Source organism: Giraffa tippelskirchi, chromosome 1, assembly GCF_054371585.1.
Source record: "Giraffa tippelskirchi isolate mGirTip1 chromosome 1, T2T-mGirTip1v1.2.pri, whole genome shotgun sequence".
In the NCBI taxonomy this organism is placed as follows: Eukaryota; Metazoa; Chordata; class Mammalia; order Artiodactyla; family Giraffidae; genus Giraffa; species Giraffa tippelskirchi.
Window position 1 is genome coordinate 181654134 of NC_137275.1, and position 23160 is coordinate 181677293.

A 23160-nucleotide genomic window follows, 5' to 3' on the forward strand; every position below is an offset into this window, starting at 1 on the left:
TCCAGGGAGCATGTGGAGGAGTCAAAAACTCAAGGGACCAGGAAGGCCCCCATGACAGGTGAAGAGGGATTGGTTTTGAGCTGGAGTCCTGAGATTTTAGGATGTGGAGTGGCAGAGGCCTGGCTTGGCAAAAGGGGGCTGATAATTCTTCCCTTTGGTAGCACTCACATTTCCCCTGAAAGATGGGGGCAGAGGCTTGCAATCAGCAGCAATGGGTCTTTGTCTGTACAGCATCCTTCTGGTAATAGGAACCTGGTGATAGTTCCTTTGGGAAATGACTCCTTCCCAACCACTGGTGCTTTGTGATGGGTCTGGCAGGGTTGCCAAATCCAGTGGCCCATCCATCCTGATCTCTACCACAGGAAAGGGCAGGTGGCAAGGGCACCCATCAACATGCCCCGAGCCCCTGGCTTCAGCAATTGGCACAAGGCAGTGGTTCTCCACCGAAGGCAGTACTGCACCCCACAGCCCTGGCCTTGGAAGCGGAGGGGTGCAGTTGATTGTTGTTGTCTGGGAATCACTTTGGCATTTAGTGACCAGGGACCCTGAATACTAGAAATGCCCTGAACAGTTCTTCAGAGCAAAGAATTGGCGTATTCAACAGCTTCTCTATTGAGAAACCCTGACCCAAAGGACTCAAACAATGGGCACCTGACCCCAGCTGGGCCAGCCAGAGTCTGTCCCTGAGATTTTGTTTCAGAATGACTGTCAGGTGTCAGGTAGCCACCTCTCTACCCCAACACATGCAAGAGTATGTCTGAAAGAGAGAATAAGGACTAGGCAGAGAAAGGCAGAGATGAGAGATGGAGAAAGAAAGCCTGAGAACTAACGACATCATCTGCCCTTATCCTCTTCAGCTATGACAGCCAATTTTTTTCTTTTTGTGCTTAATGCCTTTGAATTTGGTTTCTTTCTTATAACCCTAAGAATCTCAACCACCATGAGGCTTTAGGAGGCAATGTTCCTCCTTGCTGGGCACAGATATAGGGGATCAAGATTTTAGAAAGCAACTTTAACTCTTTCCCCAAATATGAAAACAGGTCCAGAGAAGGGTCACACAGCTATTGAATGACAGGGACCGGGCCATATGTCAAGTCTCCTGCCGAAGAGCTAGGAACAGAACAACCTACTCTTGTTTAATGAGATCGAATCTAACCTCCTGCCATCTGGATAGGGGTGTGATTATGTCTTTAACATGCCATTTGGCACTCAAGGGAATGCTAAGAGACACCAGGGGGAGGTTCAGGACCTCTGGGAAATTTCAGCCTAGTTGTGACCACCATGGCTGCCTAGATCCTGTTGGTTTGGCTTAAAAAGTGAAATATTCAGATGGAACTGGAAATACAGGGCATCCAAACTAAAGGGCAGGGAATTTCAAACTGGCTAAGCCTTCCCTTCCTTCATCCTAGTTTTTCCAGTTTAGGTAACTTAATGGCTCTGTATGTTCACCCATTTCCTTTGCAAAATACCATCAGGAGACAGTCAGCATCTCTGTTGGGCCCAGAGAATTTTTAGAGGTTGTTTGTGGCCAAGACACTATAATTAGATGAATGAGATCCTTTGCCCTTCCTTCCCCTGTAGGTAGGAAGGAGTTATGTAAGGAAGGCTGGTGCTTGCTGACTTGGGTGGGTGGAGGTTGCCTTAGAGACTGTGGGGCACCTGCTTGCCTATAAGTGCTAACTTGGATCCTGACCTGTCCAGAGACCTGATCCTCTGGAATGTTCACTGTCCACTCTGCCCCCAACCTTCTCACTCCTCACCTCCCCACCCATTGCATAAACTTAAACTGTCAGTTTTTTCTGGCACTAAAATCATTTTCATTGTTATCAGTATCGAAGAGAATTCAAATAAAAGCTATTGGCAATACAGTCCAAGAGAAATTCAGCTTCTGGCATTATTTCCCCTTTTCCAACTGTGGGAACGTGTTCACAGGCTGTCTCTCCTCTTCCCGCTTTCAAGCTGATGTCTCCAAATACTTGGGTTTCTTAGGAAATTTTTGTACGTGTTTTGAATATTTTGTTTTGTTTTCACTTGAACTTTTGTTACAAATGCCCAACTTTAAACACACCAGAGACACAAGCATTTATCCTCTACTATTTCTGCTTTGAAGGAATTGTTGAGGTTTCTTAATTTATGATCAATTTTATAAATGTCTCTTTGATACTGGAAAACAGAAGAAAGTACTCTGCATTTTGTGCTTGTGAACCTGTGTGTGTGAGAGAGAGAAAGAAAGAGACAGAGAGAGGCAGAGACAGACAGAGAGAGCATTAGTGCATACTTAGCCTTGGAAGTTACCCTTGCTTGTTTCTTGACTGCTGGGCTGCCGTCTATGGGGTCACACAGAGTCGGACACAACTGAAGCGACTTAGCTTAGCAAGCTCTTCCCAGCACTTCTGTGTTTCTGTTTAATTATCTCATTGAATGTGGGTGCTTTTTTTTAATGTATAGTTTTAAATGTGCAAGTGAATTTGCGTATGTGTATAAAATTAAACTTGTGCAGATCTCCTACTAAAAGGCCACATGGGCATGTGTTCCATGTCTTCTGGCTTTTTTTCTCTTTGCACAATACTTTTTAACAACATGTGATTAAAGGGAAATTTGATCCAAGGGGAAGGGGCTGTGTTGTGATTAAAGGGAAATTTGATCCAAGGGGAAAGGGCCGTGGCAGCCTATTGAAAACCTTCAATTTGTCTTGGCCACAGGGAATCTTCCTGGCTGATCAAGGGGAAAAGCTAGGCTCTCCCTGAGATAATGCAACTGGATAGGGCAGACCAACCCAGAGGAAGATTCTGTGACCTTTGTGAGGCACTGAGTCTAGTGGGGGCAGGCAGCAACCAAGAAAAGAACATGACCTTGGGTAAGCAGTCAGTTCCAGAGATGCTGTAAGGAGCTAGATGTTTCCAGGACAAATAGAAAGCAGCAACAGGTACCTGAAAAGCATAGACAACCACATTAGAACGTCCATCTACACGGAGAAAACACTCGTCCACTGAGCTTGGTTTTGGCCAGAGATTCCAGTCTTAGAAGGGGGGGTTATAAAAAGAAGTTTGGGCCAGACGGAGGTTGTGGGCAATACAGGGCACCAGTGCAGCGGCCTAGACTTGGGAACGAGGAAGAACCTAGTTATCAGTCAGCTGGAGGCTGAGTCGCGGAGAGGGAAGCTGGAGGACTGCTTAACGTCCAGCTGTCTGAGGGCAGGATGGGTGTAAAGGGAGTCACAGTCTGCAGCTTGGGACTGCTTCTCATGGCCAGAGGGAAGACAGCTCCAGCCTGCAAGCCCCCAGCCCTAACCCACAAGGGCCAGGAAATTGGCATTAATTTTTGCTTCTCTGATGAGGTAAGGAACCTGGTCAAGGCCAGAAGATGTGTCTCTGGGGAAAGAGGGAAAGCAGAAGAGAGATCAAACAGTCAAAAATAAGCAAAGGTTAACCACCAGGATTAAATATACACACACATACACACTCACAAATTCACATGAGTAAAAGAGAGTCCACTTCTGTTTTCCAGTATCTGTGGGGCATTTATTGAATTAATCTAAATAAAAAAATAAAATTTTCAAAGAAGAGAAAGTTTCCATGGGGCAATTCTTTGTCAGTAGTGTGTTTAAAAGTAGACTTTCATAATGAAGGTCCAATTGAAAACAAAACAATACAAAACAGAAAACAAAACATTTTCTTAAAAGTAACCCAAGCATTTGGGGGAACCAGCTTGACAGAGGCGAGTGGAGAGACAGACTGTGAACATAATTTTGAATGTTTAAGAAGCAGTAGAGAGGCTGCCACAAGCTGGTTGTTCACGTCCTGTATTGCAAAACAATTTTGTTTGAAACCCTGTGAGCTCTATAACAGTTATGACTGTATTCTGTTCTAACAGATAAGAGATAACTGGATAGCGATTTTTAAGGTATCTGCAGGATGTTAGGTAGTAGGAGTTTCATTCCTGATAACTAGTGGATTGACCCTCCTAAGGAAAAATTTCAAATGCAGAGAAAATATACCTTCCTAAGTGCATTTCTGAGTTGGCAAGAAAGTAAGATTTCAGGCCAAAATCCTAAGTGAGTTCTAAGTGAAAGAAGGACTACGCTGGCTGTGGCTCTGAGGGCATTGGTTGAACCAAGTGGACTTGAGCTTCTGTTGTTGGGCCTCACAGAGGACAGAGAATCAGGAAGTACAGAGATCAGGGCCATCCAGGGCACCTGGACCCCTCGCCCATAAAGGTGAGACCCCAAATGCCTACACTTCCAGATTGTATAAACTGGAAATAGTTATTAACCACCTTAACCATCAGGGAGTTGCAAGACCCTAGGTTCTGAGCAAAAAAGGAAAATTAATGTCATTACAGAGCATCTGGGACCACAATCTGTCCCTCATGTAGCTTGAGGCCCTATTTCATACTACCTGTGTATTCTAAATAGTAAACAACAAGCCACTCTCCGCCCCCAACACTCAAGCCAATACTTTGTTAGGATAATCTGAGACTGGTAATGGTATAGGTGACAAGAACTAGTGCAAATCTTTGATAGAGGAACCTACCTTTATCTCAGACCTTAAAGAATTTCCACAAATAAAATCTCAGGAAACGCACAGCTTTCAATAAAAAGAAACGATCCTCACACAGAGGCACTATAAATGAGAAAAAAACAGACTGCAGAAATAGACCCACAAGAATTCAAATACTGGAAATATCATACACCAAGAAAACTCTGAAATAACTATGATTGCTATATTGTTTTTTTAAAAAAGAGTAACTTGAAAAACATGTTGGAAATGAGGAAAGATTAAGCAGATTTAGACAAGGTCCAAATACAACTTCTATAAATAAAAAATAAAATGAAAATGAAAACTTAATGGAAATGACAATTAGAAAATGAAATTTAGTAATTAATTCCAGTGAATTCACTAGTGGTCCAGTGGTTAGATCTTGGTGCTTTCACTGCTGAGGGCCCAGGTTCAATCCCTGGTCAGGGAAAGAAAATCCTTCAAGTTGTGTGGCACAGCAAAAAAAAAAAAATTAACTCTACTTAACAATAATGTAAAAATTTACCTAGAAATAAATTTAATAAATGTTACAAAAGGCTCCTACCAATGAAAAACTACAAAACGTTGTTGGAAATAAAAAAAGTTGTTGACCTATATGCGAGACAGAATAAGAGACACAGATGCATGGAACAATTTTATGGACTCTGAGGGAGAAGGTGAGGGTGGGACGTTCTGGGAGAATAGCATTGAAACATGTATATTATCATATGTGAAACAGAACACCATTCCATGTTTGATGCATGTGACAAGGGCTCAGGGCCGGGGCAATGGGATGATCCAGAAGGATGGGATGGGGAGGGAGGTGGGTGGGGGGTCCAGGAAGGGGAACACATGTAAACCCATGGCTGATTCATGTCAATGTATGGCAAAAACTATTACAATATTGTAAAGTAATTAGCCCCCAACTAAAATAAATAAATTTATTAAAAAAAAAAAAAAAAAGTTGTTGAGAGAAATGAAAGACTTGAATAGAGAAATATACCATGATCACAAATTAGAATAATCAATATTATAAAGATGTACATTCTCCTAAAATTGATTTATAGACTCAAGGCAACTCCAATAAAAATTCTAGCAGGGTTTTGTGTAGATATTGACAAACTATTATTAAAATTTACTTGGAACTGTGAAGGTCTTAGAATGGGCAAAACAACATTGAAGAACTAAGTTGGAGAGCTAATAGTACAAGATTTTAAGACCTACTAGTGATATTGGCACTAAGATAGACAAATAAACCCCTGTAAAGGAAAAGAGGGTCCAGAAATAAACCTACAATCAAATTATTTTTGACAAAATTACCAGTGTAGTTTTATGAGGAAAGAAATTTTTTCAACGAGTCAACAAATTATTTATAATTTTTATTTATTTATTTATAAATATTTTATTTCTAAAAATAAAGTCTATTTAAAAAGCAGAGAGAAAAGATAGATTACCTACAATGGAGAAATCAACTAATATCTGATTTCATAAAAACAGCAATGGAAGCCAGAGACAGTGGGATGATGTCTTCAATTGTTGAGAGAAAACAATTATCACCCTAGAATTCTACATCCAGTGAAAACACCGTCCCATAATAAAGATTAAATATAGACCTTTCAGTCAAATGAAAACCAAAATTGTTTGCCGCTAGTCAACTCTCACTAAAGGGAATTCAAAAGGATATGCTTCAGGCAGAATGAAGGTGACCTGAGATGGAAAAATCTAGAGGTAAAAGGAAATGAAGATCAGAAAAGGTGGTAAAAATGTTATAAAAATAGCCACACCTATTCCTCTCTTGGTCTCCATGCCCCTTTGCAATCTGGTTTTGCATCTCCTTATATCAAGAGATGGAGTCTGTTTTTCCACCCTTTGAATTTGGGCTTGGCCTAATTCATGCCCAAACCAACAGGATGAGGCAGAAATTATGTTGTGCTAGTTGTTAACTTCCATTTAAAAAGCTATTTTGGACCCCTAAACTGTCATGTTAAAAGCTTAGGCTAGCCTGTTAGGATTAAAAACCACATAGAAAAGTGATTGAGATTATTATAGATCTTTTCGGCATCAAGTTGATTTGTCATCTGACAGCAGATTCATATGTGAGCTCAGCTGAGATCTCCTTAAATTGGCCTACATCAGAAACACTGCCCAGCCTACCCACCGCCTTTTTCTACCCACTGGTGAGAAATAATACATGATTACTATGCTAAGCCTCTAAGTTTTGAGGTGATTTGTCATTTAGTTCAGAGCACCAAGAGTTAGCAATAGATAATAATGAATAGTATGGGCTTCCCTTGTGGCTCAGCTGGTGAAGAATTTACCTGCAATGCAGGACACCTGGGTTCGATCCCTGGGTTGGGAAGATCCCCTGAAGAAGGGAAAGGCTACCCACGCCAGTATTCTGGCCTGGAGAATTCCATAGACTGTATAGTCTATGAGGTGGCAAAGATTCAGACATGACTAAGCGACTTTCACTTTCAAGAATGGTATAAATCGATAATGTCTTGTGGGTTAAAAATTAAGATAGAAAGAAGATATGTAGCAATAGATAGCATAGGACTAGAACTGAAGTGTTCTAGAGTTTTAAAAAAAGATGTTTATTTTTCTCATATAATAAGAACTCCAGGAGTAAGCATTTCAGAGTTGGTACAGTTGGTTAAGGAATTTATCAAGGACTCAGACTGTCTTTTATTTTCCTCTTCATTATTCCTAATCATGGCCATCATCCTGATGTTCACAAGATGGCTACTGCACTTCTAGGCATTGCAACTGTGTTCTAGGCTGAAAGAGGGTGAGAATGTGGTATGTCTGTCTCTTCTTTATGAGGAAAATACCATCTTTCCCAGAAGCTCTACTTGGTAGACTTCTGATTATATTTCTTTGGCCAGAAATCTGTCACATGACCATATCTAGGTGCCAAGCCTGGGAAATTTTTAGTTAGGTGAACTGCTTTGCCAAAGGAAATGAGGATTCTGTTATAAAGTGAATGTGGGAATGGATGTAGATTAGGCAACTAGCAGTCTCTGCTCTCTACTTGAGAGAAAACATCTTACGTGAAGAATGATGAAAAGCAAAGCAAACAATGTACTCCGCACAAACATGGAGAGGCAGTACTGTGTAGGGACTAGAGTGAGAATCTCTGAGTCTTAGCCCTGAAGATGACTTGCTGGAGGACTGGTCCTCACTTTCTTCCCCTTTAAATCACAACGTTGGAGGGAACAAACTGTATTTCTTTTTGAGGGCCTACAGAAACTGTGACGGGAAATCACATCATAGATTCTTCATGTGCAAGAACACATTTAGACCTTATAGCAAATATATGAGTCAATGTCATTATCTCATTTTACAGCCAGGGTGATGTAAAATCTCAGAGAGATGGGGTAGAATGCACAGATCCTACATCTAGGAAATGGCAGAGCCAGAGTTTCAGCTAGGGGCTCAGACCTTCAGAGACAGAGCCTTCCTTCCATTGCCCACACTATTTCAAAAGGTGAAATAAGCACATGCATTTTTTAAATTGAATTTTAAGGTCACATTTCCTAAACCAAGTGTCTTTTAAAGCGTGACCTGGTTATACCAGCAGCTAAATCCCCTGGGGGTGTTTATTACAAATGCAGACTCCTGGACCTTCTTCAGATGAACTGGAGTCGACTCTCTAGAACTGAAACCAGGAATCTGCATTTTAAAAAGCTCCCCTGGTAATTTGGAGACATTGTAAATTTGAGAACCATGTTTATAAACTTATAATTTATCATTCCATTCTAATGTAGTTTATTTATGGATCTGTGACTCATGGAAATTTCCTCCACATATCAGGAAAACAAAATTTAAAAATAGTCTGTTTCTCCTTCCTGTTCCTCAGTTTCCTAATGAACACACTCAATTCCATGGAAAATGTGAAGGACCTGGAAGTGTGTCACAAAAGATATCCCAACACTGATTAACTGAGGCTCTGTAAGGCAAAAGCGTGGATTACTATGAACGTGAATGCTGATTAGAATCACACAGAGCTGGAATGGGATGGGCAAAGGAAATGACATTACTAAATATTTACTATGTTCCAGACACTGTTCAGACACATTACGTCATTTAAGGGGCCTAAGACATGTGATTTGATCCCTTTTATTTATAAATGGGGAAGGTATTCTTATATTTCCATTTTAGAGATGAAAAACAATGATGAGAGAAAAAGAATCGCTTGTCTGAGATAAATCATTCCTTCATTCACACAGTATCTCTTGAGTGTTTATCTTAAGTAAAATATTGAGAGTAGAGCAGCAAAAAAAGCAGTCTAGAGACTGCAGGTGTCATAAAGTCCTGACTGACCCACGAAGTCTCTATTGAAGAAACCAGAACTGAGAAAGCAGATTGGGGCTGGACCCTGGCAGAACAGGCTCTCTGGGCTTCGCCTGCCTGCTGCAGGGAACAAGAACAAAGCTTCCTGCTGGTGATCTCAGGCAGCCCCAGAGAGCAGGCTGTGACCTTAGTTCCAGCAGTAGCTACATCCCTGGTTAGGTGGTCTGGTGTATGCATACCAGCTCCTTACTTGCCCAGAGGAGAGGAGCAGGGGAGGGGTCCAGAGAGAGTGTTATCAGCAGAATTTCAGAGGGAAGAAGGGGAGCCCCCAAGTCTTAACATAGTCTCTCACTAAAACTTGGGAGATAGATATTTCCATTTTATAGATGACAAAATGGAGACTCAGAAGGGTTAACTGGCTTGCTCAAATAGGTCTTCAAGCCAGAAGGGGAATAGTGCCCATCTCAGATCTCAGTTCCAACACCCCCATCCTGCCCCTTTACTACTCAGGAGGGAGATCTTCACAGGTTTGTAAAATGCTCACCCCGGTAGACCTAAACCAATTTACAAATCGATAGTAGAGGCTGGTTCAGATTCCTGCTACCAAGGTTTATTTAATTCCAAGTTCGAGTCACACAGAAAATAAAATTTTCTCCCTGAAGGGTTCTGTGGAAAAATGTTCTCTGTTCTATGTAACAGCCTCTTCGGCTGTGTTTGTGTCTGAAGAGAGGACTAGTCTGACAGGAAGAATTACAAATCTGGAGCTCATTTTGGCGTCCCAGAGGAAAGGTGGGGGTGGAGCGTCTCACAGTAAATTAGGAATTCAGAATGAAAACGTAGCTGAGTTTATTTGGGTTTCTAGTGACACCTCAGAATTATTGTGCAGGCGTGTCAGAGGCAGCTCAAAGTAATAACTGCTCCTCCTCCGCTCCCGGGGTGCTGCCTGCTAAGCAGGGGGAATCCCTCTCCTTGGGGGATGGGGGTGGGAACCTTCCCTTTCTCACCTGGATCAGGAAAGGAGAAGGGGAAAGGAGTGTGGTTTGGAGTCCTGTCTGGCTCAGCTCTGAGTTTCGGAGAGGGGCGGGAGTCAATTCGTGGGTGTGTCTGAGCTCGGGATCTGTGTCTGAGGCGGGGATCTGAGATCAGGATTTGGAGACTTTCTTTAGATTTTTTTTTTTTTTTTTGCGGGGTGAAGGTAATCTAGGTTTGGGGGTGGACAATGACAGTGGGAGGAAATAGGAGACTGGGTCGGATCTGAAAGGCACTGAGGTAGGATCTTGGGGTGGGGGGACGGTGTTGAAAGTTGAGGCATGGATCTAGAGAGAGGAAGTTGAAGCCTGCCCGACGATACTAAGGATCTGGGTGAATGTGTGGGGGATTGACGGTGCAAGACTGTGAATCGGGGTCAGGCTCAGTACCAGATCTTAAATGAGAAGAAAAGAGGCTAGAAGAATAGAGCTTCGAGCTGCCATAGCCTTTTTCCGAAAGCGACTCACACCCAGACACACCCATCGTCTAGCCCTCGCCCTCTGTGGCTGGAGGTAAGGCTGTGCCAGGCTCGCTAGACCCTGCCCCCACCAGGCCTTCTAGCTCCCAGCGGCTCCGACTCGGGCAGGGGTCTGTCTCCCGGCCCCCGGGGAGCCTGGGGGCGTGGCCAGCAGCCCGGCGCCTGTGGCTCCGGATTGGCTTCCCAGCGGGCCCTTGGGCGGGGCTTCGGGTTGGGTCCCTCTCGGCAGTTCGCAGGCGGCGGGGAGGCGGGGCCGGCGGGAGCCCTGCAGCCAATGGACAGGCAGCCCCCGAGCAGTTACAAAGGGCCGAAGCGAGGCCGCCGCCGCGGCAGGGGAGGTGGGGCGAGGCGAGGCTTGTTGAGGCAAGGCGGCGGCCGGGCCGGGCCGGGCCACAGGCGGTGGCGGCGGGACTATGGAGGCGGCGGCCGCTACTCCGCGTCCCCGGCTGCTCCTCCTCATGCTGGCGGCGGCGGCCACGCTGGTCTCGGAGGCAACGGGTGAGCAGCGGCGCGGCAGGGCTGGCGGGAAGCTTTGGGGCGCGCGGGCCGGGCCCGGCCTCTGGCTCACTCCTCTTTCTCAAACATGGCGCGGGGCCGGGGGCGCAGGTGGCGGCACCCGGGCCGGGCTTTCCTGGTCTGGCTGCCGCCTCGCAAGCCGCAGGCGGGCAGCGGAGGCGGGGCGGAGGCGTGGGTCCGAGCGCGGGTGAACGTGCCCGGTAGCCCGCAGCCGCCGCGGCTGCCGGCTCTTCAGGGGAGGTGGCGTCGGGCGAAGCTGTCCGGGGTCCGGGACTGCCCTCTGGGGAGCGAGTGGGCGCGGGCCGAGGGGCGGAGGGTGAGGCTGGCCGAGACCGGCAGAGCTGGGGCTGCTTCCCGGTTCCCGCGAGGCGCTGCGTGGCGTTGTCCCAGGCACCGCACCTCGAGCAAGTTGGTCCTCCAGGCTCCGGGGGCCCGGGCGGGGTTGGGGGGTCGGAGGAAGCTTCCAGGGCGGGGTGTGCACTCTGAGCCTCCAGGCCTCCCCCAGCAGTGGGAGGGGATGTGTGTGGCAGAGACCCTAGGGGTCAGCGAGGCCTCCCTGGCCTTTGACATCGGCTTGACCCCGCCGAGTGGAGCTGCTTCTCCGGCCGGGGGTGGCTTTGGAAGAGGAGCTGCTGCGAAGCTTTGTGTGAAGACGAGGCACTAAGATGTGTGGAATGTTTCTTCTTTCGTGCGTCTGGGGAACGTTGAAGTGAAATCCACTCACCAGAAGGCTGCGGATTGTTTTGGTAGTAGAAACTTGAACGTTTGCTCACTCTGCGGGGTTTGGAATGTTTGAATGGAAATGACTCTGAATTGATCAAACGCTTTTATTTCCTCGAAAGAACATCGGTAGAGAGGTTCCATTTCTTGAGTGACAGCAGTTTGAATCGGTCGTCTGTGTAGCTGGTTTTCCAAAATATTAAATCAGGATGGGGTATATGGTCATCGCCTACCCAATGGAAGGGGGAGTGAAAAACTTTGTTAGCATTCAAACTGTACTAGAAACTGAAATATAGAGCCTTAGTGAAAGCAACTAAAATAAAGTGAATACATTTCTGTTTCTCTAATTGAACACAGAATGTTTTAAAAACATTTCAAGACTTAGGGTGCCAGTTATTATTAACAGCTACTGTCTGTTAAGAGCTTATTATGATACAGATGCATAAAGTACACCAAAGTACATTATCTGATCCTCACAACTAAACCCTGATGGCTAGTGGCATTTGCCCCATTTTACAGAAGAGAAAACAGGTGTGAAGAGGATAGGTACTCAATTGCTAACAGCTGGATTTAGGATTTGCAGCAAAGGTTTCAGGGTTTCCAAAACCTATACACTTTAATATATATACCTGTCTGGCGTTGCCCATATTCATTTTTAGATTTTTGTCCTCACAATTAGAAAAACAATTTGGCTTCTTTCTGACTCCAAGTACTTTTTTTTTTTTGGCCACACTGCATGGCATGCAGGATCTTAGTTTCCCCTGCAGTAGGAGCGTGGAGTCCTAACCACTGGCCTGCCAGGAAATTCCCTTGGAGTACATTCTTATAGTCCCTTCAGGCTAGGCCTACCTTTGAGGAAACAGTGGATTTTTGACATTGCCTGAGAAGGGGGGTAGGATAGATATGTGGATAGGTAGGAGAATCAGCATAATTATGCATCAAACATAAGTAACATTTCCACACCACTAATTAACTCAAATAGCATAGTTCACTCTTTTCTACTTAGCTTAGCACACAAAGTGTTCATGTATTCAAATAACAGAATTGAGCTTACTAGATACACAAAGCATTGCCCAGTTCATGCCCTGGAGGAGCTTACAGACTACACTGGCATGCATACAATACAAAGCTGATCCAGGCGCTATTATCCTTAAGTCTAGACTACCTCAACTGGTCTGCCTGCTCTCCTTGGTTATGTTGATGTTTCCATTCATCCTTTCATACCTTCTGAAGAAGCTCAAATGCTTTTTAAAATTTATAATTTGAGGGACTTCCCTGGTGGTCCAGTGGCTGGGACTCTGAGCTCCCAATGCAGGGGCCTGGGGTTTGATCCCCGGTCAGGGAGCTAGATCCACATGCTGCAGCTGAGACCCAGTGCAGCCAAATACACACAATTTTTTTTGTTAATAATTTCACGTTCATTTTTAAGAGTTTGCAGTTGTTCCTTATTGTCTGGGTATCAGTTTTATATTTTTCTGCCCACCTGTCCAACATAGATTTCTTTGGGGAAATTGGTCCCTTGTCCTTGGTACACAGTTTAGTACCATTATGTTTACATGGATTTCCCATGTGAGAATGCTTTAGCTTCCTGTTATTTTGTAACTTTTTCTTCAAAAACATGCCCAAACCCAACTATTCTTTACATTAATGCCTCTTGAATGTATCTTCCTTTCTTCATATACAGCTGTCAGGTTTAGTCCTGCCTATTATCTCTCAAATCCATTTGCTTTCCAGAGTTTCTCTCACCTAGGCTCTTTTGTAGGCTGCTGCCAAGCTAACCTTCCTCAGCCATCCCCACAAGGGGTTTACAAGATTTCCCATTTGTATTCAGTGCTTAGAGCATACTTGAGGCTTATGATTAGGGCCATTTTTGTATCCAGCTAGAGATCTCTCATCCTGCTACTGCAATCCCTCAATTCCAGTGTTTTCTGTTTTCCCACCCACTCCTGACTTTTCAGCCTTTTTACTACAGATTTAATTTTGCCCCTTTTGGGAGTGTGAGAAGGTTTTAGTCCTGACTTCCTATACTGGTTTAGTTTGTGAACTATTTGCCTGAACTGCATAGAACTTAACACTTCATGTTTTCTGTTTCTACCACTTTACACTGTTACTTAAATATTCTCTTGAACATGTTATAAGTACCCAGAGGACAAGGGTCATGCATTTAATTTCCTTTTGGTCTTAGAACCTAGCACTATGTTTTATATTCTGTTCCATTTAAGTACTTGTTGATTAAATGAATTCTATTTGACTTGAATATTCCTTTAGTAATTATACTGTTATATTTAAGTACAGTTGATACAGTATTGAGAATTCTGTGTATAATCAGAAAAGTCATGTAACTTCTAGTTATGCAGAAAATGAGGATGATAGCTGCTTTGCCTAGTTTATGAGATTGTGGAGATCAAATGAGAAAATGGTATTAGAGTTTGAGGTTGCTGTTTTGTATTGTTATTAATAGGAGGGCAGAGGTTCAGCCAGAAATTCCCACTGGGCCGCCTGTGTTTTGATTGGTCAGATATCCTTTCTGATTGGTTGGTCCCACTGTGGTGCTAGTTGTTAATACTTTTAATATCACCCCTGCAGAGAGGCATCAGTATTCAAAGAGGGAAGTGAGTAGTCTAGGCTGAAATGACTGGGGGAGGGAGGCTTCCTGGGTGCTTCAGGACTTAAACTGACTTTGAAGGGTAGCTGGAATTCATTGAGGCAGAGAGGGGGATGTGATTAGTGTTAAACTCTCTCTTTGTAAACTATGTCCCCCAACTCCCCTAAGACAGGAAGCAAAAGCTTTTATTGTCTGGCTGGCAAGTTACTCTATATTTATAATTTCCTTATTCTTAAATGTGGGGTTTGGATATATTAACCACTATTATTTATTCCCCAATTCTAAAAATTCCCTAATTCGTGACGGAAGCAGAAATGAAATACAAGTGGGATAAGAGAGAATAATGTAATAGGATGCCCACTGGGGCTAGGCATTCGAATGTTGAAAGTCATAAGTCACTCACTTTACAGATGGAAAAAAATGGGTTAGGTGAATTCTCAGGGTAGGGAAGAGCCAGGACAGGAACTTTGATTTTTCTGATCCTGGATCTTGTGTCCTGTATGGCACTTTAAGATGTGAAGGACTTGGATCAGGGAGGAACAGAGTTAATGGAGTGACTTTCCTAAGTGAAGTTACCTTGAATTTCACAGAGCTTAAGAAAAGTGAGTTCTGAAAGTGGGAGAGAGGGGGAATAATTATAGGTTATAAAGTCCCCAAGAGAATGTCAGTATCTTTTGTATACTGCTGGAGAAAAATAAAAAGAGGACCTGGTGTAGTGTTTGTTGATTGAGAAATGTAGACATTAACTTGGAAGAAATTTTGGGTTTATTGAAGTGGGGTGTAGGCCTTGTAGTAGTACATGGTGGTTAGGTTTAGAATTTTAGATGAACTCTTTTTAAAAAAAAAAACAGACATATTTTAATGGATAATACATTGTAAATGCGTTTTATTTTTGTTTTTTTCCACTTGGCCTGCAGGATCTTAGTTCCCTGACCAGGGAGCAAACCCGTGCCCCCTGCAGTGGAAGTGCAGAGTTTTAACCACTGGAACGCCAAGATCTACTTTGTTGTTGAAATTAAATGGGGAACTGATATGTTAAAAATAATCAAAAGGGAAACCAATCTTCTTATGGGGAAGGCTGCTCCTGTGAAGACTTTAGTTAAAAGCTCCTAGGCCTAATTGGAACAATTACCTGAACTCAGTACCATTCTTGTAGTAGTGCTGTATTGTATCAGATATGTTCATGTCTAATGAAGTGGGTTTTGAAAATGCCAGTATCCAATGGATTGCCCTTCTGATGTGAGAACATGTCTTTTCAAACCACAGAATCCCCTGCACATGTCAAAAAACCTCATGCCTTTTGCTGTGCTTTCTTGGTCGTGGATTGCATAATGCAACTTTCTCTGAACAGACAGACTGTGGTTTGATATCATGTGATTGGGTCACATCTTTGCTTCCTGGTTCTGGAATTGAGGGCAGATGCTGGCATGTTTCTCACATGCCTTGTCCCGTAGAACTGGCTCAAGAAAACTTTTGGAATCTTCTAAAAATGTGTAGTCTGTCTTGACCCAGCCTAACTCCAATACTTAGGGTAACATTTAATGCCTTTCTTAGTGTAATTTTCTCAGTATCCAAGCAGTCCCCATAAATATTAAGATTTGCTGCTACTCTGAATTAGATCCAGGTTTAGTTGTACAGTTTCAGTCCAGATAGTGCAAGTAGGTTTCTTACGGTTACCTTTTTCTGGTATGAACTTAGGATTGACTGACTTGTAGGCTTTTTGCCTTAGAAACTTTCTCAAATGCTAGAGGGGTAAGCCTGATTGGTTTTATGCGTCCAGTTTTATAGATCAGATCTGGCCTTTTGAAAGCTGCTTTCTCAGTTTGGCAATCTGAGAGCAATAAACATTATAAAGAATGATTTATAACTTAAATTATGACTTACAGGATATACAAACAGGATGCTTTGACAGTTTCAAAGGTTCAGTGGGCCTGGCATCATCTTATCAATCTGAAAGGAACATATCTTAAGAATGTGCCAGGAATTTTACCTGCCTTGTCTCATTTAATTCGCATAACCAAACTTAGATGATAGTTGTGTGATAGTACAAAAACTTTTTACTATGTACCAGTTAATTTCCAGAAGAGTCTTTTTAAGTCCATTTGTTCCCAAGTCCAGTGACCAGTGCTCTGGAAATAACTGTAGATTTTGATGACATTGGTTTTAACCCAGGATTCTTTTCAGTTCTCTTAAATATTTTTCAAAGATGTTAACATTTTGTTATTCATATTTTAATCATAAACACATTTGTAAAAGGAAGACCCTTCAGATGGAACAGATAATGACTAACAGTAATCCAGCCACTGAGACTCAAATGATTGTGCATTAATTACCATTAACTCCATCTGCCTGAGTAGGCAGAGTTGTCAGGATTTTGCTCAGATTGGAACTTAGTTTTATTGATGAAAGTTGGTAAATAGAGCTTCTGTGTTTCCATTTTACAGACCAGGAAACTGAGGTCATGGTGTTCATGAATGGAGCCTGTGTTTGAGCTTTTCAGAGTGTGTACTCTTTCCTCTACATCATGCTGCTTTCATACACAGTAAACACCTTGTTATGGTCACTGTGTCAGGAAGGATTTTTTTCTGTTTTTAAACCATGAGGAGTTGCTTCACTTTGTCTTTATTATGGGATTCCCTGGTCTTTATTACAGTTCGCCTCTTTGAAATTGCAGGTTACTCAGATTTGCCGTCTTTGACATAGATAATTTTAATTTCTCCAGTGAGTCTAGTGATAATTGATCACTCACTATTTGTGTTGATTTATATTCATAGCAGACTCTTAATGCTTCTCAAATTAACATAGGCACAAACCTGAAAATTTGAGTCAGAGAAAAGAAAAAAGCTATCATTGTCCATCATTAACATTTGGCTTATTCTTCCCCCTGCATACATTTTTTGTATAATATAAGCATTCTTGAATCATTCCGTTTTACTAGTTTATCAAAACTAATAAATATGTTTTTAAGATGGCAGAACTTTGACTTGAAGAAGAAATAGCTCATTTAAAATAAGCACACATTTAGTAATGGTCAACACAGTGGAAATACAGAAAAAGAGGCACACTTGCTTTCAAGGAGTATGATGCCGGGGTAATAATGATGAATACAGATTCAGTAAGAGAACTTCAGGGACTACTTTATAGAGGTGATAGGACTTGATCTCATGCCTTGCAGTACAGGGATGGTTTAGACAGGATGAGGGGCAGAGGGAAAGCACTCTTGGGTAGGGGAGGATGATGTGAGTGAAGAAGGAGCATGCTAAATTTCAAGAATTTAAGGGGAGGGATGGAAATTCATGATGTTTACATTATGGGTAGGCTCAAGAGAATTATGAGCCTTTGAAAATCAGGTGGATGGTTTCAATAATTTTAATGTGGAAAAAGAATGTCTAACTGTACCAAAGAGGAAATGGAGCAGGGTGGCTACCTAGGAGTTTTGGAGTAGGTATGATGACCTTGGGAATGGCTTTGTGACATTTCAAAGAAATAGGAGGAGCTGGTAGTAGGGCGTTTGCATGACTGTTCCTCCACGTATCTGCGTGGCTTCCTCCCTCACTTCTTCCATGTTTTTGATCACATGTCACCTTTTTCTCAAAGAGGCTAACCCGGACCACACTTCTGTAACTGCCGTTATCTTGCTTTTCTTTTTCTTTTTTTTTTTACAGTGCTTTCTAAAATACCATTTATATATCATACTTACTAATTTACTGTGTTTATCGTTTCCTTTAACTACTAGGATATAAGCTTCATGAAAGTGGCTATTTTTGTTTTGTTCATCAGTTTATCTCGAGTGCAGAGAAAGTGCCTGGTGCATCATAGACACTCAGTAAATATTTGCTGAATATTTAAGGCAGTAGCTCTTAACTGTAAAAAGGTGAAGTACTGGCTCTTAGAAGGACTCCATGATAATAAAAACAAATGATTCCAGGGTTTTTATATCTAGATAATTCCTTTAACTAGTAAGGAATTTGGTGAGAGAAAGATTGAAGAGAAATGAATTCTGGTTTGAGCATGTTGAGTTTCAGGTGAAAATAGGATAGGCAAGTGAAATGGTTCAGTAGGTAGAATCCATAAAAGACTGAAAAATGGTTGGAATGGCAGAGGACCTTATGGAGAGAAATGATATCAGCATTTGCCTTCCATCTCATTCTTGTGGATTCTTATGCCCCCCAAACCACCTTAAGTATTTATTTTGATCCCGAATTCCTAGCTTAGATCTGGAGCCTCGCTCGGTTCATGTTATATTGTTCCCTCCTGGGTTGCAGGTCCATATTTAGAGTACCTGGCAGATAGCCTGATACTGATAAATATTCAATAAATGAGACTTATTACACATTTAGATAAGGGAGGAATATCTTTTGGAAGAGGAAATATATGTTTCTGTAATGAAGAGCTATGACTAACTGGTAGACTGAGAAGCAGGTTTCACTCAGTATAAGAAAGGACATTATATCAATGGGGAGCAGTCATAAAGTGAAACATTATAAGGTACTATGTTCCCTGTTACTGGAAATGTTCAGGGAGAGGTGGTAGGCAGAGATAACCTCCTGTCCAGAAGTTGTAGAAAACATTTCTTGCATTATGTGAGAGGATAGAATTGATTATATCCAAGCTCTTTTTCTACTCCAGAATTCTGTACTTACAGTTGTAGCCCAGGCTTCCTTGCTGTTTTTAGCCAGCGTAGAGGCTCTCCACTTCCCTAGCATTCATGACTTCAAGATGAGCACCTTTTGTAACTTACTGTTTGGGAAAAATTGATTCAGTGCTTGGCTTGTCCTCTGGCCATTTTCCATAAAAGGGTTTAGGAAGCTTGAAATACATGCAGTAAGACCAAAGCTAGTGACTAAAAAGATAAGAACCAGTAAGTAAAAGGGGAAAATAAGGAGAAAACTAACCATAACTTTTTCACCTGAGGAAAGTGTTAGTAGTAGAGCTAATAATTAGCTTTGAGTTTTCTAGCAGTGAGGGCCATACCGGAACCTGAGAGCTTACATAGATCTCATTGCCTGTAGTTGAGAACACGTGAGGAGGCTGCCACCTTCATTAATAAAATAGAGCTCCCAAACATGAAGGTTGCAAAGTAGGGAGTAGCTTCAAGTAGTAATAGTTCCATGGATCTGGCAGCCCTGACGCTTGTTCTCAGCCTTCCTCTTGAACATGCTTGAGCATTTAGTTTAGTGCTGCTGTTACCATTTTTCTTCTCTACTCTTAAAAGACACACTAGTTTTACCTTAATTCCAGTGGAACAGCTGATGTAAGACTGGAATGTTTAAATCAAGCTTTCCTAAAGGCTAGAGGATAATGGATGGAAAGCAACATAAAACTATTCATCCTGGTTTATAAAGACTTCGTCTTCAGGTCCTTATCTTTTGGCCTGTCTCCATTTGGCAGAGTCTGAGTACTGCCGCCAAGTGAACAGAGCCAGACTTTTACCTCTCTTCCCACAGGCCCAAGACAGCAGGGTCCACAGAGTGTCTTTGCTTGGGTGTCCTGTTTGAAGAGCTGCCTCCTTTCTGGGTGATGAATTATGGGAATGATGACTTCCTTTAGGAGAGACTGCACTTAGCTGGAGATCATGGCTCTACATGTGTTGGTTGTATAGTAACCTCAATATTCATGTAAAAGATACTGACACATGTTACCTTAAGTCACATTCTTTGTTTACAGACATGATTATTTCACTGGAGAAAACAGTTTCTCCATGCTCTTTAGCAGAATCTGTTATAGACGTCTTTGTATAAGAAAGTGAAAGTCGCTCAGTTGTGTCTGACTCTTTACGACCCCATAGACTATATACAGTCCATGGAATTCTCCAGGCCAGAATACTGGAGTGGGTAGCTGTTCCCTTCTCCAGGGGATCTGCCCAACCCAGGGATCAAACCTAGGTCTCCCGCATTGCAGGTGGATTCTTTACCAGCTGAGCTACCAGGGAAGCCCAAAAGGGCTTTGTATAAGAGGCACTGGGAAAAAAGGGAGGAATTTGGGTTTATCAGTTTCCATGACTTGAGTAGATCACTTTCCTTGCTTATTCTGCAGTTGCTGAGTTACTTAGGCCTGTTCCAGTGTTTCCTTGTTTTAACCAATAGGGCTAAACCTCCTTATTTTTGTTCGCTTGCTTAGGATAACCATTCCATCTAGATTTCCTAGGTGTGAACTTCACTGATTGCATAATAGTGTATATTTATAGTTCTAGGACACCTTGTGCAGGCATCTTGTTACATTTCTACAATGTAAGATCTTTCAGTATGCATGGAAATACAAAGAGCTCCCATGGAAAAAAGCAAGAGCAAATTTTTTTTTTTTACTGGAAATGAGGACTAATATACATATTTGGGAGCATTGAACATGAAAGAGATAGTTAAATCTGAAGAGGAATATAGAGATAAAAGCAGTAACAGTGGCTTTTCATTTATACACGCACGTGTGCACACACACACACAATATGTGTATGGGGCTATTTTTTTTTTTTCTAGATGTATTCATTCCCAAACCAAACCATAATGTGCTCTAATTGAGTCTCTTTGTTTAGCACATGGCTGTTGATTTGAGTACTTGCTCCAATTGAAAAACTGACATTTAAATTTTGTTATTCAGTGTACAACAGATTTAAATAAAAACACCAAGATTGTGTATTGTAGATTTCCTTCAACATAATTATATATAATTATTTTACCAAAATAAACAAGTTAATGTAGTTTTAGCTATTTTATCTCACTTCACATTTGGAGAAAAATTACAGAGCAGGGGTTAGAGTTTGCTCATGTTTCTCAATGAGGAGAGCTAATTTCTGATTGCTAGTTCCAGCTGGTTCTACAGAACCATGTACAGTTGATGCTGGTCAAAGAGCACTGAGCATGAGGAGAGGAAGTGCAACTGGAAATAGGTCGGGCTGACTACATGTTACTAAAACAGGGGACAGTTTTCATGAGTGTGGTATCTCAGAAATTTTAAGGAACCTGTGAAGATTAAATGAGATTGTATTCCTAAGCTTGGAGCATACCTCCTGGCACTTAGAAAACATGAAGCAAATGATAGTTATTATTAAGAAAATTGTTTTTCATAGAATTGTAGAATTTTTAGACTGAAGAAGGACCATGAGACCATGATTATCATTTTGTCTAACTTTGTAAGTGAGGAAACTGAAGCTCAGACATTATGTGGCATTTCAGAATAAGCAGAATGATTTCAGGATAATAATTCAGTTAATGACTGAACAGGAATCCAACTGCCTCCTCACTTGGCAGTTTCATTTACCATCCCTTTTCTGACTCAAGCCTCCATTAGGGAGAATGATTTTTTTTTTTTTTTAATGTCTAACTTTGTGGAAGGTTTTTTTGGTGTGGTGTGCATGCTCAATTGTGTCCAACTATGCGACCCCATGGACTGTAGCCTGCCAGAATCCTCCTCCATGGAATTTTCCAGGCAAGAATACTGGAGTGGGTTGCCATTTTCGACTCGTCTTCCTGACCCAGGGATTGAACCTGTGTCTCCAGCATCTCCTGCATTAGCAGGCAGATATTTTACCACTGAGCCACCTGGGAAGATTTCTTTAAATACTATCAAATCAGACCCTTAACAGATAGATGCATAGATGGATAAATAATGATAAAATTAACATAACAAAATAGTAGTTGTTATGGAATTTAAATGGTAAGTATAGAGGTGTTCACATTTCTGTCAATTTTTCTGAATGTTTGAAAATGTTCATAATGTTGGGGGGGGGGGACTAAAAAAATTATATTATCTCCTCACCCCAGCTATCTGTGTCTCTGAACACAGACAAATCAGCAGTACTTGCTACAGCCAAAGGAAATAAAACAACCAGGGGTCCAGATTCCTCTGGCGTGTACATTCTAGGCCCTTTCCTTGACATTCTTCAGGGATTGAGAACCACAAGTCTGTCTCACATTTTCCTGTTCTTTTCTTTCTTTACTCTATCTCCCTCCTTTCTTAAATTGCAACGTTGCAGATTTGAAAGTGCTCACCAACAAACAAGCCAGTTAACACAACTAGCACTGTATATGACTCCTCTATTTTTCTTCTTTCTATTGTTTTGCTTTTTCACTTTCCATGGTAAATTTCACTTTTGTTCTTTTCATTCTTGTTTTACTTTATAATCTTGAGTATTTGTTCTTATATATCTTTCTCCCCAAGATTGCAATTGTTTCTTCTACCTTGCTGCTGCTGCTAAGTCGCGTCAGTCGTGTCCGACTCTGTGTGACCCCATAGATGGCAGCCCACCAGGCTCCCTCGTCCCTGGGATTCTCCAGGCAAGAGTACTGGAGTGGGTTGCCATTTCCTTCTCCAGGGCATGAAAGTGAAAAGTGAAAGTGGAGTCGCTCAGTCGTGTCCGACTCAGTGACCCCATGGACTGCAGCCCGCCAAGCTCCTCCGTTCATGGGATTTTCCAGGCAAGAGTACTGGAGTGGGGTGCCATTGCCTTCTCCATTCTTCTACCTTATCCTTAAAAAAAAAAACAAAAACCCAAACATGGCCTCATCAATATTCTTTTAGTTGGGGCCTTTCCACTCTTTCTCATATAACACTTAAATTTTGTCAGATCCAGCCTACCCTTTCCTTATGATAGGAGAAGGGGAAGGAGGGAGTTTTAATAAATTGGGTTTTAGGAGTCAGGGGATACTCTTAAAGGGTCAACAGACTCAAAATTAGCTATGCATTGCAAACAGATGGTGTGCCCTAAGGAAATAACTGCTCTAAGCAGTTGGGTTCTTGCATCTAATTTAGCTTCGAGATCCTGGAACTAGGAAAAAAAAATTCATGGAGCAAATGGGAATACTTACATATAAACCATTTTAAACCACTGCTAGGGCCTAGTCACTATTGACTTACATATACACATCATAATTCTGTGCCACCATTTTGTATGCTGCATAGTTCTATAGAATATAGTTCTGTGCTATATCTTCTATTCTCCAAAGGATAAGCAACATCAAGCCTTAACAGACTCTTACCTTTTAATAATCAACCCCTACTAGAGTCCT

The 23160-nt window shown here is 42.1% G+C and overlaps 1 protein-coding gene across 7 annotated transcripts in view; it reads left to right on the top strand.

Annotated features, from left to right (window-relative positions):
- The first annotated feature begins 10643 nt into the window (after nucleotides 1-10643).
- Nucleotides 10644-23160, top strand: part of TGFBR1 (transforming growth factor beta receptor 1) — a 72249-nt gene continuing 59732 nt past the window's right edge. For all 7 annotated transcript variants that reach the window (XM_081512131.1, XM_081512083.1, XM_081512092.1 and 4 more), the window contains exon 1: nucleotides 10644-10815. Coding sequence is in view for 6 of the 7 variants with exons in the window: in XM_081512083.1 (XP_081368209.1) it covers nucleotides 10731-10815 (85 nt within the window). In the remaining variant the exon portion in view is untranslated. The remainder of the gene's footprint in view (nucleotides 10816-23160) is intronic.